The sequence below is a fragment of the Diadema antillarum genome, unplaced genomic scaffold (genome assembly GCF_040938485.1).
Source record: "Diadema antillarum isolate AM-2024a unplaced genomic scaffold, OU_Dant_1.0 seq00001203_RagTag, whole genome shotgun sequence".
NCBI classification, from domain to species: Eukaryota; Metazoa; Echinodermata; class Echinoidea; order Diadematoida; family Diadematidae; genus Diadema; species Diadema antillarum.
In genome coordinates, this window is record NW_027271996.1 from 79,022 (window position 1) to 96,804 (window position 17,783).

Below are 17,783 nucleotides of genomic sequence, written 5' to 3' on the forward strand. Positions count from 1 at the left end.
AAGCTTTGTTTGTTCCTTAAATGATGCACAAATCATAAAAGAACGATTTATGACATACCTTGGATTGTTGGACTTCATCACATTGTCCAAGAAACCCAAACTGTAAGCAAACTGCTGTGGCCAACTGCTGAGCAAACTGCTGCTCTTGTGGAACGACTGACCGGAACTCTTTGCTAACAGTCTATAATTCAGACCCTAATTTTGAGACTCATTCTATATTGTATCATTCCATGACACTTTTAACTCTAATTACTTTTGAAAGAATACTGCTACTGCTTTGAAAGTTGGCATCAATCATGGACAGAATTTGTTAATAGAGCTTGCTAACTTTCAGCATTAATCTGATTATCCCCTTATTGTTGCTGCTTCTGTGGTTTACATCTTACTTTTTGTCCCATTCATTGCACAGCTAGCATGGTTTGGTAAGATTAAACGCTTGAATAGACCCTGTACTTCAGAGCCTCTCTTTTCAGTTCACACTTTTCCATAGTGTGTGTTTTCTTTCCAATATTTAGATAGGTTGATAGGAGGGGAGTCCATTTGAACTGAGTTTACATCATTTTAAAGCTTAAACTCTGCTCTTTGCAGAATCTGCCCTTAACTAAAAATCCATGTCTGGCAACTTTTTGTTGGTTTTGTGATGCAGAGTCACATTTCATACTCCAACCCCAAGCACTCTTGAATGGGAGATTTCCTGCCTCTACCCCCAGCAAACTGGAGACTCTTGGATACTCTTGCGGTACTCGGGTTAGCACAAGACCCCCAGGTCTTATGTCTGTGACCTATCCGATTGTAAGGCAAATGCACTACCAACTGAGCCAACGTCTGCCACTCTGTGCCTAATTGACGAATACTGTAGAAATCACTTCATGTCATATCTTTCTTCTGCAAATTGCCCAGGTGACATTCTGGTGTATGACTTGTGGTACGACTCGCCCAACCCTGTCCGCTACATCAGGAACGAGGGAGGGTCCCAAGATGGTGTGGTCAGTATCTCATGGAGCCTGGACGGCAGCAGGTTGACCACTCTCAACCAGTCGGTAAGGAGCTTCCAGTCCTGATATAAGTTGATATAAGTCTTCAGTGACAAGCTGTCATAGATGTGACAAGCTACTGAAATCCTTGCATCTGATTGGCTGAGAGCAAATCTGTCATAGAAATGTGGCAGTTTTCACTGATGACAAGTTTTATGAAACGGGCCCCAGGGCTTAGGGTTTCCATGTTTGTAATAATATTGACTATGATCATAATGGTGGCTATTTGTATAGCTGTAAGGTTTGTGTTCCGATACAAACTGCAACTCCTGCAAATAACAGTGAGTTTTTGGAGTCATATTTGGAGGAAATTATAGAAAGTCAGTTGATAGTGTGCAATGAGTGGAGTTGGTGTGATCAAGTTATAAACATTACTCTCTGAGTGTTTTGCCATTTTTGAGATGCCCAAATTCCTGTGACAGCTAGATCAATTAAAATTAGATGAATAGAGCAATTAGATTGAAAAAAATGTTATCAAAATCAATTTTTTTTTTTCATAGCTTATGTCTGAGATGACATCAACTAATACAATTTTATAAACACTGTGTAAATGTCCAGTCAGTTGTGTGATTGAATCTACCTTCATTTTCATCAATATCATAATCGCCGTTGTTGCTGTTGTCATTGTCGTCTTCGTCTCTTCCAGAGGTCAGTCTTCATGTGGTCGATGCATCCAGGAGGCACCGACAACAAGGACAGGAAGAATCTCGAGTTCAAGGATGACCCCGACGATATCGTGCCGTCGCAGCTGACGCTACTCCTTGCTCTCGACCCAGAGGCTGAAGACTTTGACTTTCATGATGGTATTTGTGGCATTCATTCTCTTGGGGGTACTTCTCGGGTGGATGCACTCCTTTGGATTACATGCATATGACAGGTCTCGACATGAGTGGAAGCGGGCCACGAAAAATTGGTGTCTGGCCACCAAATTGTTCTTTTGTGGCCCTATTGGTACCTCATGAAATGAGGTACTGCCAGTTTGCAAATTTGTTGTCGAAAAATTGCCTGGTATGATTACCTCCATGCAATCTTAGATTTTCAGCTTCATCATTTCGTTAACCAGTAATGCCCAGCATGTGAAACATACATGTATGTTTCATCTGTGATCATGTCATTCTCATCTTGTTTGCAGGTGTTTTGCTATATCTTCTCTGGTTAAAAAAGAAAAATAATACTGTATACGCTATAATTTTCGCGTACATAAATTTTCGCGAATTGCCGCTGTCACACATTTTCGCGAGTGGTTAAATTCGCGATTGGGGGACCAGAGAAAATACGAAGTGGCAAAGAAAGTGTGAATTTTCAACTTACTAGCAAATAAGAATGATACTAGTTATACACTGCATGAAAAAAACTTACCAAACTCTACTAACTAGTAAGTTAGAATTCAACATTTTTTAAGTGGTTAAGTCCATCGCGCTAGATTTCTGACGAGTGGTCCCCTTGCGATAATGGATTGGCTCTCTACAGTATTCGTAAGTAGATGTGGACGTGCTATATGTACGTAAACAAGCTTAGCCAGTACAGTATATGGTCTGTTCGGTAAGCCATGACATGGTATACTACTAGTACTGAAATTTTCGTATCATCAAGGCAAGGGATTCATTTTGGAAGATAATATTTTCGCGTGTTGTTAAATTCGCGAATAGCTCCCGACTCGCGAAATTCGCGAAAATAAAACCCCCGCGAAATATATAGCGTATACAGTAAGACACAAACTGACATCAAGCTTATTTTCTTCTTCTACAGGTCCGTTTGCCCGCAACCAAGTACAGGCAACATTCCAGCTCCCATCAGTGACTGCCTTCCATCCTGCCCACACACTGGTCGGATCACAGGTATTAAAAAAAACCCAAAACAAAACAAAATAAAACATAGCCCATGTGACACATTATTATAGTTTGGGAGGGGATAGGATGTTATACAAATGATGCACAGGATAGAGTGCGTTAGTGGAGATGTAGCGCACTCGAGGGTATTTACAATTGTGAAACATGCACGAGGCGAAGCTGAGTGCATGTTGCACTACATTGTACAACTTGTAAATACCTGAGAGTGAGCTGCATCTCCACTAATGCCACGAAATAATCCTGTGCATCATTTGTATAAAGTCATTTTATAAAATGGGTCGAAAACTAACAGCATTTTTCACGTACCTTTGTGGGTCAATACCAGTCAAAGAGTCAAGATGTCCGAAGATGTTCGTCCCAAACATTTATGCACGTCGCACTCGGAAATCCCGCATATATAAGTACTGTACGTATAAGAGTATACGTATGCCACACATATGCACACAAGAAAGGCCGGCCGGCAGCGCGAACTAGAAGTTGTTTACAGGATTGACAGCGCGTATAGTAGCGCGCGACGCACTTGTAACAACTGATTGAGTGCGCACTGCTAGTGTAAACATTGTGACGTCAGGCCGCGCATGTTAGTGAGAAATTAATGCAGGCACACGTGACTCATTTCAGTGCTTCCAATTGGCTACATTCTTGAATATAGTGTCCCACAGGATATGCCATTAGTGTATGTATCATACTTTACTCAAGGACAAAAATAGCTTAACTGAGGACGGACTGATTTTGCTACAACACGCATTTCCCAAAGACACTTGTCCGAGTATACTTGGGACTCGTCCTCAACGGGTTAAAGGCATTATTTATCATTTGCAGATGAAACAAAAACCTAGCTTTAGTGCTTCAAAATAGTTCCAAAATGTGAGTTGAAGATAGAAACAACAAATGTAAAGATTTCAATTAGTATAATCAAAGTGAAGCCTTGTTAGGTATACAAAATGTGAACAGTAGTTGTAATAAGATTGTTTCTCGACTAAACAGTCTCCAGTTACAGTTTAGTGGTATGCCTTATATTTGTGGCTTTATTACAAAATTTTTATTTGGTAGGATGTTTTGTGATGCAACTGACCAACACATATGCATCAAATGTGATATCTCAAACATTTTTAAAATCACTGCTCCCAAGAGTTAACAATTGCCCCGACACTGTAAAGGCATGCTAACCTGGAAACATTAAACTGCACATTACTTGAATATGAGACCATTCTGAAGCAAATAAGTTTCACACAATAATAGATACATAATGTTCTCTTAAATAAATCCCACACGGATTGGAACAATCATCCCCCAGCATTCCCACTGATCCCCACAGATCAGTTACTAGCCATCCCCTTTAACAACACACCAAAATATTGCCCTCTCATAAGTAAAGTATTGTGAGGTTGTATGTCATCTCTACGGTGAGAAATCACTCACCTGCCTTCTTGCAAAGGGATCATACTTATTTCTCATGATATTACTGAGCTTCTCAATCATGAATGGTTACATCCACGTAATATGTTTTCAAGATGAGCATGACATGTACAGTATACCAGTTGGCCATTATACATGTACTTCGTTATTGAAAAGTAAACATTGACAAGTATATATATTTAGGATATACTATGTATTGAAAGTGATGTGCTGAAGGTTTTGTTACTCTGTTGAAGACTAGTTCCAAGTATACTCGAGCAGGTGTCTATGGGAAATGCATGCTATAGCAAAATCAGCTTGTCCTCAAGGGGTTAATGGTCTGGTCAAGCAATCAAGACCATGCAAATAGCTCTGAGAGTATGCACTGTTTAAGTTGTGGCTGTTCAATGTCCAGTACTAGACAGTGCTTTTCTGGCCTTTCATCCCACAAACAGCCAGCAGTGATCTGTATGTAATCATTGGATACCATTCTGCTTGTTTCATCCATTCTACTTCATGCCTCTGTGCCATCTTGTTTTAATCTTCCAAACAATCTCTAGAATAGCCTCATGGTGGGTTTCGAGAACGGCGACGTCATCAAGTGCAACGTCGAACAGCAGGTCTCCGAGACATCCGACCAGTTTGAACTCACGGACAATGTCGTCTGCCCAACAGTGAGTTTAACGGAAACTCTTTTCTCTACCCCTTTAAACGTATTCTTCTACTGTGCTCTCACAATAATATGTGACCGTGCACCTCAAAACGAACATAAAGTCGCACACACTGATTTTGCGTGAGGACTGAAATTAAGTGAAATGGGTCAACCTAGCCGAACTTGACTTTTTCATATTTTCTGAAAGAGCAGGTCTTCTTTTACATTATGCTAAAATTTGGGATCATAAAACGGGCAGGAAAGTGTGTTTTTTTTAGCAGTTTATCTCGAACATTTTTGGTAGAATAGTGTGATTAGGTGTGTCTTTAGAATCCCTTTTTCATTTCTGAAAAAACCTTGTCCACACTCTTCACTTTCAACTCTAATAACTTTTGAAAGGATAGTGCTACTGCTTTGAAAGTTGGCATTGATTATGGCCAGAATGTGTTAATGAGGCATGCTTAATTTCAGTTTAATCTGATAATCCTTTCATTGTTGTTACTCTGGTGGTTTACTTCCTGTTTTTTGTCCCATTCATCGCACAGCCAGCACGGTTTGGTAAAGATTAAGCGCGTGAATAGACACTGTACTTCAGAGCCTCTTTTCTCAGTTCGCACTTTTCCTGAGTGTGTGCTTTCTTTCCGATATTTAGATAGGATAGGAGAGTCCATTTGGTTTGAGTTATACATCATTTTAAAGCTTAAAGTCTGCTCTTTAAGAATGTGGTCTTATCTAAAAATTCCTGTCTGGCGACTTTTTGTTTGTTTTGAGGTGCAGGGTCACATATGTGTAGTGACTTCACATGCATCTTGATCGCATGTAGAATACTGTACATTTGTAAGTGTGTATATCTGTACTTGCCTGATAAACCCTATACTCGTATAAATATGTGTTCGCAAAATAATACATGAGCTGACGTGTAAATGCCATTTGTATATAATGTGTGTGTGTGTGTGTGTGTGTGTGTGTGTGTGTGTGTGTGTAGTGTGTATATCTGTACTTGCCTGATAAACCCTAGAGTTCGGAGATACTCGTATATGTAAAGTGTGTTCGCAAAATTATACATGAGCTGACGTGTAAATGCCATTTGTATATCTTGTGTGTGTGTGTGTGTGTGTGTGTGTGTGTGTGTGTGTGTGTGTGTGTGTGTGTGTGTGTGTGTGTGTGTGTGTGTGTGTGTGCATTTTGCATACTTGTCATACCTGCCAGCAGTTCTTCTCTTAACAGGAATGTTCTTATTTCTTTCCAGGAATAACAAAACCTTTGATGACCATGTAATCCTATCTTATGTGGACACCTGCTAAACAGTTTATGGGAGATGGAGGAAAAATTCCTTATTTTTGACCAAATTTTCTCTCATTTATCCCTATTTATTGAATTTCAGGCTTGGTAGGTATACATGTATGTATGGTCTTTGTTTGTGTGAGAAGGATTGTGAGGTGAACAGTAAAGTCTAGTCTTAGTAAAAAAACATGCAAACCAACAACAAACACAAAAAACACAAATATACTTCAGCAATATTTTTAATGTTGCTAGTATGCATTGGCACAATGGCTGCGGGAAGTGTGATATACCAAGAGTGGGTGTTTTTGTCTACCTGTCTTTCTCCATGACCATTGATATTCATAGTGACAGAGATACTGACAAGTACAACTATTGGACTCTGAGCATGTAAATATATTCATGCTTATTCTCCACAATAGTCATAATCGGTGTTCATGTATACCTCTTTCTTGATACCCATTCCAACCCCCAACGTGAAGGTGCAATCGGCCCACAATGTCATAGGGCAGGACATTCCAGTGGAGCTTTTCCGAGGACACAAGCACGACGTTGTCTACCTGGGCTTCATTGGTAACTATGGCGACATGATATCGGTGGATTCAAAAGGCTACATCTTCATCTGGAGCTACAATAGGTCAGTGAGATTGCGATGGAGCGACTTTGATGACAGATTCTCTCCTATTGTCGAATTGTGGTATTGATCCTGATCAAATGATTGGCTGAGAACTGTCACATGACCACCTGTATTTCTTTGTGTCTCATGGCCCAAATGTACTTTTCACTGGGAGTTGGTATACTAATGACCAGTGCGAACAACCACTCATCTGCATTCAGCTGCATTACCTGTGTTTTATAAATGCATTGCCAATGTTTGTGTGTGTGGTTCAGTTAGCGGTGAGCTGGTGCTAGTGTGGGAACCTTGCGAAAATGACTGCCTCAGAATGTAAATCATTAAAATTCCACTTGCTTTCAGACAATGAAGTAAAAAATCTGATAGCTGGTACTGCTAGTACAAAAGGGATTGTCGAGCTTGGATTTGCCGAGTTATAGGCTTTTGTTTGCCTAAAACAACTGGACCTTCCTGAGATCACAGCAGATGTTTTTCATTGTGTATTAAGCAAATTTTATGCAACCTTACGTCTTAAGAGTGGGTCTTTCTTTTTTTTCAAACTTTAGAGTATTACATATATTATTTTTTTAATTGAGCAAAGATCCCTGTCACCATTTTATTAAACAAATTATGTGCTTTGCTTGAACAAGCATTTGTAAAATTATCCAAAGTTACTATCAGATGGATAAATTTTACTAACATCCTGTGTAATGTGCATTATTTGTATACTATTCAAACAGGAAAACATTTAGATGTAAAATAGAAAATCTTGGATGTCTTGGAAGTACGGAAACAGACATGTGTTGTTTTGTGAGATCACGGCCAATATGTCTTGTTTGCTGTGCAGGAGGATGATCAATCACTATGGATGGTTTGAACCAGTGCAGAAGTACTGGCTGGAGATGGCGGAGGAAGTGTACGTTACCCTTAGCAATGAGAGCCCAGAGGTAAAACAAGTTTTCACTTCTATACTTAGCTTCGCTTCCCAAATACATTATGATCTGTTAAATTCAGGTCTTGCAACATATCAATATTAGTGACAATTGCTTGAAAACTAAAGAGGAGTAACTGGTATTTTCCTTACCTCTGATAGGAAAGGGGGTGAATGGTTTGAGTGTTGGAGAAGGTAGTTCAGAAGTGGTCAACTTTTTTTTTCATGTGTATGTTGAGGATATTTTGCAATTTATGTCGTGCATATTCAGAGTGCAATCTTCAAGATGCTTATGTGCTCTTCTAATAGACTCTTTCAAAATGAGCATATTGCACATAGTCTGAACTTTAAGGTAAGAGTACATGAGGAGCATAAAACCTTTGGATAGACTTGTTTGAAATGATAAGTGTAGAATGAGGATATAGCATAAAAAAATGTTTTATAACTATCACTGAAAACCAAAACTGTTTGATACTTGTGGATTTCTAGACATGCATAGATGTAGCTATGACATATGAGATTGAGGAAAACTTTGCAATTGTTCGCATTTAATTTATTCTTTTTTTCCCCATCTTTCATGTTGCCTTGGCACGATTGTTTGTTCGGAACATCGAAAGGTGTACTTCAGCGACGACTACTTCCTTGAAAAGAAGAGGATGGGTTGGACGGATGTGAAGAAGAAGAAGGCGCGGCTGGAGAGGGACCGGCAGGAGGCCGAGGAGGAAGTGGGGGACGTGGAGACCATGCAGCTTTGGTATATGGATGAGAACAAGAAGCAGGGGATAGAGGTCAGTGTGGCATACTGTGCTGTACCCACAGTGTGGAAAATTGTGTGGCAAACTGGGCTGTAACAGTGTGGTGATGACAGTGTTCCACACTGAAAAATTCTGTGGCAGACTGCACTGTAACAGTGTGATGACAGCATTCCAAACTGAAAACTTTGTGGCAAACTGCACAAAGCAGGGCGGTGAGTTGGCTCACTCGGTAGCGCGTCTGCCTCATGATCACGTGGCCCAGGTTCGAACCCAAGTCTGGACTGAGCAATGTTGTGTGTAAGCATACCACCCCCTCTATCAAGAGGCAAAACACTCTGTCCCTCGAATAGGACATAAAATGGAGGTCCCGTGTATGAGAAAGTAACAACTCATGCACGTAAAAGATCCCGCTTCATTCATTCATCGCAAAGAGCAGGGTGTTTAACCCAGTGAAGTGGTCCCACCTCACATCCAACTGGACCCCATGGAAGACCAGCTGAACGTAGCTGAATATGGGCTATCCAGCCATCTTCTCAGATGGAAATGAACAAACAAACAAACTATGTCAGTGTGATGATGGTGCTCCACAGTGTGAAAAACTGTGTGGCAGACTGCATTAAAACAGTGTGCTGAAAGTGTTCCACAGTGTGAAAAACTGTGTTGCAGACTGCACTATAACAGTTCTGAAAGTGTTCCACAGTGCAAAAACTGTATGGAAAACTGCATTATGACAGTGTGATGATGGTGTTCCCCAGTGTGAAGAACTGTGTGGAAAGCTGCATTGTAACAGTATGATGATGGTGTTACACAGTGTGTAAAATTGTGTGGCTGTACTTTGCTGTATAGTACAGTGTGAAGTGAGGAGTGTGTAGTGTATTGGCAACCACATGGAAATACTCCAGGTCTCTGTTTGTAATACCTTAAAGTTCCTCCTGAGCGGTATTGGGAGGGACGGGCAGTCAGTCCTTTCCCATTCCTGCAGAAGTCAGCAGATATGCTAATCATTAGAAATTATGCAAAAGTCACTGAATCATAGCTTTATCCTTGAATAATGGCATGACTGCCATGTTAACATAAATTATAAAATGGGTTCAAGAATGTAGCCAATAGGAAGCGCTGAAATGAGACACACCTCCTTCCTTTACTTCAGTACAATTGCACTGCCTGTAATCCTATGGTAGATTGCCGATCGTCTGTGCGCGCGGCGGCTCCTTTGATGAATTGCTTGCATACGCGCTGTCAATCCTGTAAACAACTTCTAGTTCGGGCTGCCGGCCGGCCGGCCTGTCTTCCCTTGTGCATAACATGTGTGGCGTACGTACGTATACTCTACTATGTATACGTACACTTTGTACAGTACAGTAGACCAAGCGTTATGGGACCAGACGCATACATGGAGTCACTTTGAAGAGCAAATCCAACGATTTAGCAGGTTAATTCTCACGCCGTTTTCAGAGTATGTTGTCTAGTAGGCCTATATGAGGAGTCTACAAAGTTGTATATCAAGTCTTTAAGGTAAAGGGTGCATATTCTATGTAAAATAAGTAAGTTTTCATGCGGGAACTTAAGTGTCCGGAAACCCAACCCCCCATTATACTTATACTGTATGTGCGGGACTTCCGCGAGTGCGACGTGCGTAAATGTTTGGGACGAACATCTTCGGACGTCTTGACCCACAAAGGTACGTGAAAAACGCTGAAAAATGATGTTAGTTTTCGAATTTTCGACCCATTTTATAAAACAAATGATGCACAGGATTATTTCGTGGCGTTAGTGGAGGCGTAGCTCACTCTCGGGTATTTACAATGTAGTGCAACATGCACTCGGCTTCGCCTCGTGCATGTTTCACAATTGTAAATACCCTCGAGTGCACCACGCCTACACTAACACACTCTATCCTGTGCATCATTTGTATAAGGTCAGAAGAGCTCACTTTCGATCAGTAAGTAGGTAATGCTGCACAGTTTTTGTCTCATATTTTTTTCCCCTGACAGACGTGTGTGTACAGACCAGACTATGTGGACCCAAAGGGCACTGCGTTCCACATCGTTGTACGGCAAAAGGACACACAGCTGCTTCTCAAGCATTTCAGCCAGCTACACAAACCAGAGTTGGTGAGTAAAGAGGCTCATGAAAAATCAGAAGTATTCCCAACTTTAAATACGCAATGAAGTTTCCAATCCATAACAGTGCAACTACTTCACAATCAACCTAAATCAACTGCTGTTACTGAGATGGTAATGAGAAATTTGTTTTTATTCACTTCCACAGCTGTGCTTTGAACATACAAATGTATGTGTACAAGCTCTTACTATCTGATAAGAAGGGATCAGATTATGATTTTAGATCCATACTTGACAAACATAGCTTTCATTTTTCTCTCAGATTGTTTTGAACACAGTATTTGACAGTTGCAACTTTTCTGCTTATATTTTGAATGTGCATTCCTAGTAAATTATCATATATTCGTAAAAACACCCCAAAACAGATGTTCTTTATGTGTGTGGTAGCTTGCTAATCTTACAGTAAATACTTTAGAGGAAGAAATTGCATGTTGCTAAACCATGCCAATGTATTATTGTTGTTGTATTGCTATTTCAGAATCACGCAAGTCATTTGCTGAGCTGTAAATCTTCTCCATCAGGTCAAGACTTGGTCTTCATGCTCCTGTTCCCTTCATCCCCCCCAAAGCGTAAGAAGCATTCTTTTTGACACCTTGTCTGTGTTCTGATGTTCTGTTCGTGTAAAGCTTGGTGGAGAACTCACAGTTTAGTGAGTTGGTTGGTATTGATTGCGATGGGCAGACTTGTTTTGTATGCATGTTTGCAAACAAGTAAATATACTTGAATCCTTTGTAGTCACCATAGGTCGGTATTACTGTAAAACGAGGAATGTTTGCGCGCATTTTAATTTCGCAAGTTTCACGAGAGCCAGGATTCGCAAAATTAAAATGCATGCGAAAGTTCTTGTCTACACTATATGCATTGAATGTTAGAGGCAACTTGCAAAAATTTCATGCCGCGAAAATATCATGTTTTACAGTATGTATGAAATGTCATGCCACGTGTGGAAATACAGTAAACCTCGGATAAGTCGACGTCGAGTGAGTCGAAAATCACTTAACTCGAAGCAAAATAAAAAGTCCCGATTTTTCCCTATGCATTTTCTCTAAGAAATATTTGGATAAGCCGAAGTACGAGAGTCGAATTTCGGCTGTGTCGAAGTAAAACATTCAGTCCCTTTTGTACAAAATACACGTAGTTTACATCACTTGAGCCGAAGAAGATTTGTCTGGCATTCTCATGACATTTAGAGGAGAACAAAAAAATCGGCATGTCGCAGAACCCCGTCCCTGGCCAGCATGCTGCAGGTAAGCATGCACACTCACCGTACCGGTATGCACGCATGTCGAATGCGTACACATGTATACATGTAGGGTATACACACAGCACATCGATCCATATACTTTATCCATACACACAGCACATCCATACTTTATCCATGTCAAGCCAGAACTCCTTGGTCAACCAATCGCTGCTTTAATATTTTAGTGACAGGCCAAGTGGGCGGAGCTTGTTTGTGCGTGCCCGGCTGGCTGTATAGTTTTGTTCAGTGGAGGTGGGATGGGCCTGGGAGAGTGTTTGTCTCAGGGTAGGTTGACAGAGATGGCTACCTACATTGTATGTTGCACCATAGACATAGCATATGCACATTGCCACATTAGCGCAGACATTCTCAGAACTACGTTTAACTACTAGTATTGATACAAATTCCATGTTCAATTTAGAACAAAATAAGAACAGACAAATTTGAATGCAAACACACACACGCACGCACACACACACACACACACACACACACGTGCATGCAAATGTACTATAATACATGTACATAACTGTGAGTCGAAAAAAAATCGACTCTCGCGAGAGTCGAATTTCACTTAAGTCGACGCATTTTTGCCAGTCCCGAGAGCTTCGACTCATGCGAGGTTTACTGTATGTCAACATGTTAGCATACCTGGAGTACTGTACACATACGTGTAGGATCAGATACTCATCAAGGATTTCAAGAAAGATTGATTGAGCAAAATCATAAGGGACTGTGTCAATGTATCTTGGGATAGCAACAATTGAATCATTTTGTGATGAAATACTGAATGACTTGATGTTGTGAAACACCCAGGGAACACCAAATCAATTAAAAATGATGGTACTTGTACCCACCGTTTCATAAGACCCAATGTTATGATTATTTGTAGCTAGAGAGGGCATTTTCTGAAGGGAAGATGCCATTGGAGAGTCTTCTGACATCCATGCCACTTGTTCCAAAAGTTTAGAGACGTACAAGTCACTGTTTCCAGTCACTGAAGAGGTTATCAGTCATGTGGAGTAGGCATTTAGAAAATGTGGGTTTGAACTTCTTACTTTGGGGCACTTTTACACAATTATTTCCATCGATTTTGTGACACATGCTGCACTGAATTGTATGATTTGCCTACACTGAATGACTTATTTTCCATCTGATTGTTACCTTTGATGTTGTTATCTGCCTGCAGCTGCACACATATCCTTTGTGACACTCAAGACGGGGACCAAAGTTGAGTTGCTTGATCTGCGTATCGACGTCAACCTCACGGATGAGGAATACCAGTTCTGTGCAACGGAATCAGTCGTGTCATTCGAGGTAAGATGTAGAAATTCTTGGGATGATGACATGTCCCAGGAATTACATATCTTACATTTGGTATGATATCTATCACATTTTTCACTACCATGTAAAAGCATAAATTTTCACATGCATTTTGATTTTGCAAATTTCACGAGAAAGATTCGCAAAATTAAAATGCACGCAAAAGTTCTTGTCTACACTATATGCACTGAGTGCCAGTGGCAATTCACGAAAATTTAATTCTGCAAAAAATAACCTTTGACCTTTGACTCCCTTTTTCCCTCCTCCACTGAGGTCAGCCGTGTGCAGGATTGTTCAAGCTGCTCTTTCATATCCCTAATACTCCTGTGCTTTGAGTCTTAAGACTATTACACTCTGTAATCAGGTCAAATAGTTTGTATCTAACACGATTTGATGAATTAACCTTTGACTCCCTTGACCTAACTCCCTCATAAAGGTCAGCAGTGCCCTGGATGCTTCCAGCTCCTGCTACATCTACCTGACTCTTCTGGGCTCTCTCCTGGTCTTCTCTCTCAACACGGGGATCCTGGTCCTGTCCTCCCGCAAACAGGACACCTTTGCCTCCATCCAGTGGACCCCGAAGTCGCCCACCAAGCTCTGGGCCCGGGCCTCACTGGCCCTGGCATGCACCCGTGGTACCACATTCCTCATGCTCTACTCAGAGGTGAGAGAGTGAAGAGTGTCAGGCTAGGTCTGCGATTGAGTCATTACAAAGGAGAGGCAATCTATTTTTTCATTGCATATCACTCTTGTTTTTTTTGTTTTATTTTGTTTTGTTTTGATTGTTTGTTTTGTTTGTTTGTTTGGGTTTTTTTTTTACAGTTAGTTTTGATACTGACAATGTCATTTTCACTCTCACTCACACACAATTATTCATGCACTCGCATGGATAGGGAGCTATGATACGTTGTCACACTTCTTGTGCACGTCCAAAAAAAGTTTGCACAAACATTGAAATAAAGCATATATGATACAATAGAAAACCCACCCATTGTGTGACGGGTTTTCTGGCCAAGCCATCAGTAGGCATAAAACTGAAGGTATGTATGTCTCTGTAATACAAGTTGAATGACATTCCAAACTCAACTTTTTTTTTTCCTGAACCCTATTGGCCAACACGACAGGTGCGTTTAACCAATGGAGGACGGTTTAATTTTGCTACAACACGCATTTCTCATAGACACCTGCACGAGTATACTCTGCACTCGTCCTCAACGGGTTAATGTTTTAAAGTCAATGATACAGCAAAATGTTTGCATTTTCTAGAAAAATGCAATTTTTTTTCAGGTTTTTGATTTTTGTTGCAAATTTTGTGCTGTTCAAAGTTTCTCTTATCTTCCTCGCTAGACCCAGACATTAGTGAATGTCCTGCAAGTCACTGACCGGAACCACAAAGATAAGAGAATGGCTGTACACCGGGCATTCAGATACAGGTCAGTCAGAAAACTACTGACCATCACATAGCCTGTACCTATTAACTCTTTATGTGCAATGGTGTAAACCCCTTTGTTCCACATATTCTGAGGCAGCAATGTAATCGTGCTTTGGGAAAACATTCTGTTTTTCAAATCTATGTAACTTTTATAGATTTCTGTTACCTTGGACATGTAATGAACAAAGTTGGAGATTAAATGCCAAGCTTTGCTTTGATGTAGATTATATTACTAATCAATGATTATTTTCCTTTCAAATGTCCAGTAGCTGCTTTATTGTATAGGCAGGACTTTTGCACTCAAAACAGTGACAGAAACTTAGAATTTACTCGCAAATCCAGTAGGGAACACCGCTTGATAGTCAATCACCACATAAAATGCAAGCTACATGTGACAAGAATGGAATCGCAAGAAACGCTTTCATTGTAAAATGGCATTTAGCAACGGTTTGGGCAGGTATGTGTCTTTGAGCAGAATATGTGAACTTCGCACACCGTCGACCGAGTCGGGCGTGCGAACATGGCACATAAAGAGTTAAAGTTTCACAAGAAGTAAATTTTCTCTGAATATCCTCTGTTGTCTTTTCTCCTCTCTCTCTCTCTCTCTTTCTCTTGTCAGGTGATATAGGATAAGTATTGACTATTTTGTACAGTAGTGGCATCCTCATGAAATTTATTGAATGTTAAAGGACAAGTCCACCTTCATATACATGTGGATTGATTGAATGCAACAATATTATTAGAACACATCAGTGAAAGTTTGGGGAAAATCAGACAATCCGTTCCAAAGTTATGAATTTTTAAAGTATCTGCACAGTCACTGCTGGATGAGAAGACTACTACAGTGTATGATGTCATGTGTGTGCAACGACATAAAGAAAATTAAAAGAGAATTTCATAAAACTTCACTTTTTGAATAAAGTACGCATTTCTTCAACTTGTTACTGACATATGTTAAGAGTAATATTATTCTGCCTTCTGAAAGAGAGAAGTTAAGTGTTCTTTTGTTATGCTAGAAAAGTGAAAATATGTTGAATTTTCTTTATTCTTTCTTTATATCGTTGTAAGCATTGTGACATCACAAGCTATAGTAGACTTCTCATCCAGCCTTGAGTGAGCAGAAACTTCAAAAATGCATAACGTTTGAACAGATTGTCCGATTTTCCTCAAACTCTCACTGATGTGTTCTACTAATATTGCTGCATTCATTCAGCCCACATGTTTATGAAGGTGAGCTTGTCCTTAAATGGTGCTTACCATTTCAAAGAGTGACAATCTTTAAAGAGAGGAGGAATATTAATACCATAGATTCAAGGTTTGTCCGCAACTTGCTGCCACCACATCCTACTGTTATTAATTTTGTAATTTTCTTTTGAATTTTCAGGAATGGGGACAAGAAGTCGTGGCCAGTGGTGGAGCAGACGGTCCGTCGCTACCCCTGGACCCTGGACGGGAACCCCACCGGTCACGTCGGGCTCTTCGCCACACGGCTTGTCCTCGAGCTGGTCGACAGGGCCGTCCAGAAGGTGGACGGAGAGTTCGAGGAGGCGGACCTGAAGAGATTCAGGGACCAGGACCGGAAGCTGGCCCACAAGTACTTTGGTGGTCAGTTACAGGTGAGTGGACGGTCAACCAGCAGTCAATGCTGATGAGTATGATTAGGCAAAACTTTTAATTTTATCCCATTGAGGATGGTCTGATTTTACTGGAACATACATTTCCCATAGACACTTGCCCGAGTGTACTCAGGTCTCGTCCTCAGCGGGTTGAGACGATGTAGCTTCTGCCAGTGCAGAGGATGATTGTGTGCATATCTGTATTAACTGTTTTCTATCTCATGTCTAGTATGCAACATTTCTGAACGTTTGTATACTGTATAAGCTGTTACTTTCGCGAGGGTTTAATTTCCATGAATTTCGCGAATCTCTGTTGGTCCGAGAATTTAACAACACATGAAAATGTCGCCATATTCTGGTTTAATAATTATGATAATGTTAATGATTTCCTGTCAGCCAGTTTTAATGCATGAATTTTTATAGGTGAGATGTGTATTACACTTCCTATATTTTCATAAATAGAAGTGTTCTTGTAAAAGCCCTCTTCCGAATGGACCAACAACCTCATGTGCTACCGGAGGCATACAGCATCTTAACAAAGGGAATGAATCTTTTTTGTTTTTGTTGTGCTTGGAATGCTCTTTATGTGTTGATATGAGTAAACGTAGGTATCTTCACCAAGTAAACATTTGTCAGACACCCATCTCTTGAATCCTATACATCCATAACCATAATTTCCATCTGCTTGACCCCAGGGTCAGAGGGACACCGCCACCGCGAATGATGGTTCTCCTGGCGCAGAGGACAGAAGCGGTGACCACGACGCAACCGATCAAGGCCCAGCGCAGCCGGCATCTCCTAGAGATGAGGATGAGAGCCTCGCTGTCTGAGGGAATTTGGGGAAAACGTTTATTAGATGCTTTGAAGGCCTCTGTTGGTAGTGACTCTGTAATATATTTTCATTTTATGACTGAAATCCCTTTACCTCTTGCTTCAATTCTTCCTTTTGTCATCTAAAATTTGCTTCAGCTAACGATGGTTCCCAATTTCAAGCCAGGATTACATCTTTCTCTTACACTTAACCCTTTCTGTGCCAGGATGTTTGGACAGTATGTACAAAGCTATGAGTTGTTTGTTTTTGTTGTTTTTTGTGCCCATTGGCACCCAAACCACGCGAAAGGTTAAGCCCTGTTTGAGAAGAAAAAAGTCACAAACAAAACCATGATACATCACTGGGGGAAAGTGCACGTATGTTCCCTACTTACCAGCTGTTGCTGTTGGTTTTTTTTTTCTCAGGATTTCGTAAGATGCTATGCCATCTACTGTAATATGTATAATGGATCTAAGTTTGCATGTAATATTTGTTGGTATGTTGTGGAAGCCTTGGACAAGCTGTCTAGTTGCCAAGAACAACCATATGTGTAAAAATATTCATGAAATGTAAGTATGTTAGTAAAATGGTCTATTACCCTTCACCCCTCCCTAACATCATGGGCTGTGATAAAACAACTTAGCAGCTGGTATTAGTGACATTACAGAGAGCTGATAATATGATCTTTCCCGGGTCATGGTACCATGACGCTTGCTTGAGG

At 40.6% G+C, this 17,783-nt stretch overlaps 1 protein-coding gene across 1 annotated transcript in view; it reads left to right on the top strand.

The window, feature by feature from the left end:
- The window catches only part of LOC139744680 (uncharacterized), a 43,932-nt gene extending 26,846 nt beyond the window's left edge, over positions 1-17,086 (top strand). The window contains exons 13-26 of the mRNA XM_071655104.1: positions 901-1,040; positions 1,681-1,837; positions 2,784-2,872; positions 4,843-4,956; positions 6,698-6,852; positions 7,676-7,775; positions 8,377-8,547; positions 10,509-10,628; positions 11,116-11,206; positions 13,070-13,197; positions 13,640-13,867; positions 14,551-14,636; positions 16,020-16,251; positions 16,947-17,086. Of these exons, the coding sequence (XP_071511205.1) occupies positions 901-1,040; positions 1,681-1,837; positions 2,784-2,872; positions 4,843-4,956; positions 6,698-6,852; positions 7,676-7,775; positions 8,377-8,547; positions 10,509-10,628; positions 11,116-11,206; positions 13,070-13,197; positions 13,640-13,867; positions 14,551-14,636; positions 16,020-16,251; positions 16,947-17,081 (1,946 nt within the window). The 3' untranslated portion in view covers positions 17,082-17,086. The remainder of the gene's footprint in view (positions 1-900; positions 1,041-1,680; positions 1,838-2,783; positions 2,873-4,842; positions 4,957-6,697; positions 6,853-7,675; positions 7,776-8,376; positions 8,548-10,508; positions 10,629-11,115; positions 11,207-13,069; positions 13,198-13,639; positions 13,868-14,550; positions 14,637-16,019; positions 16,252-16,946) is intronic.
- The last annotated feature ends 697 nt before the right edge of the window (positions 17,087-17,783 follow it).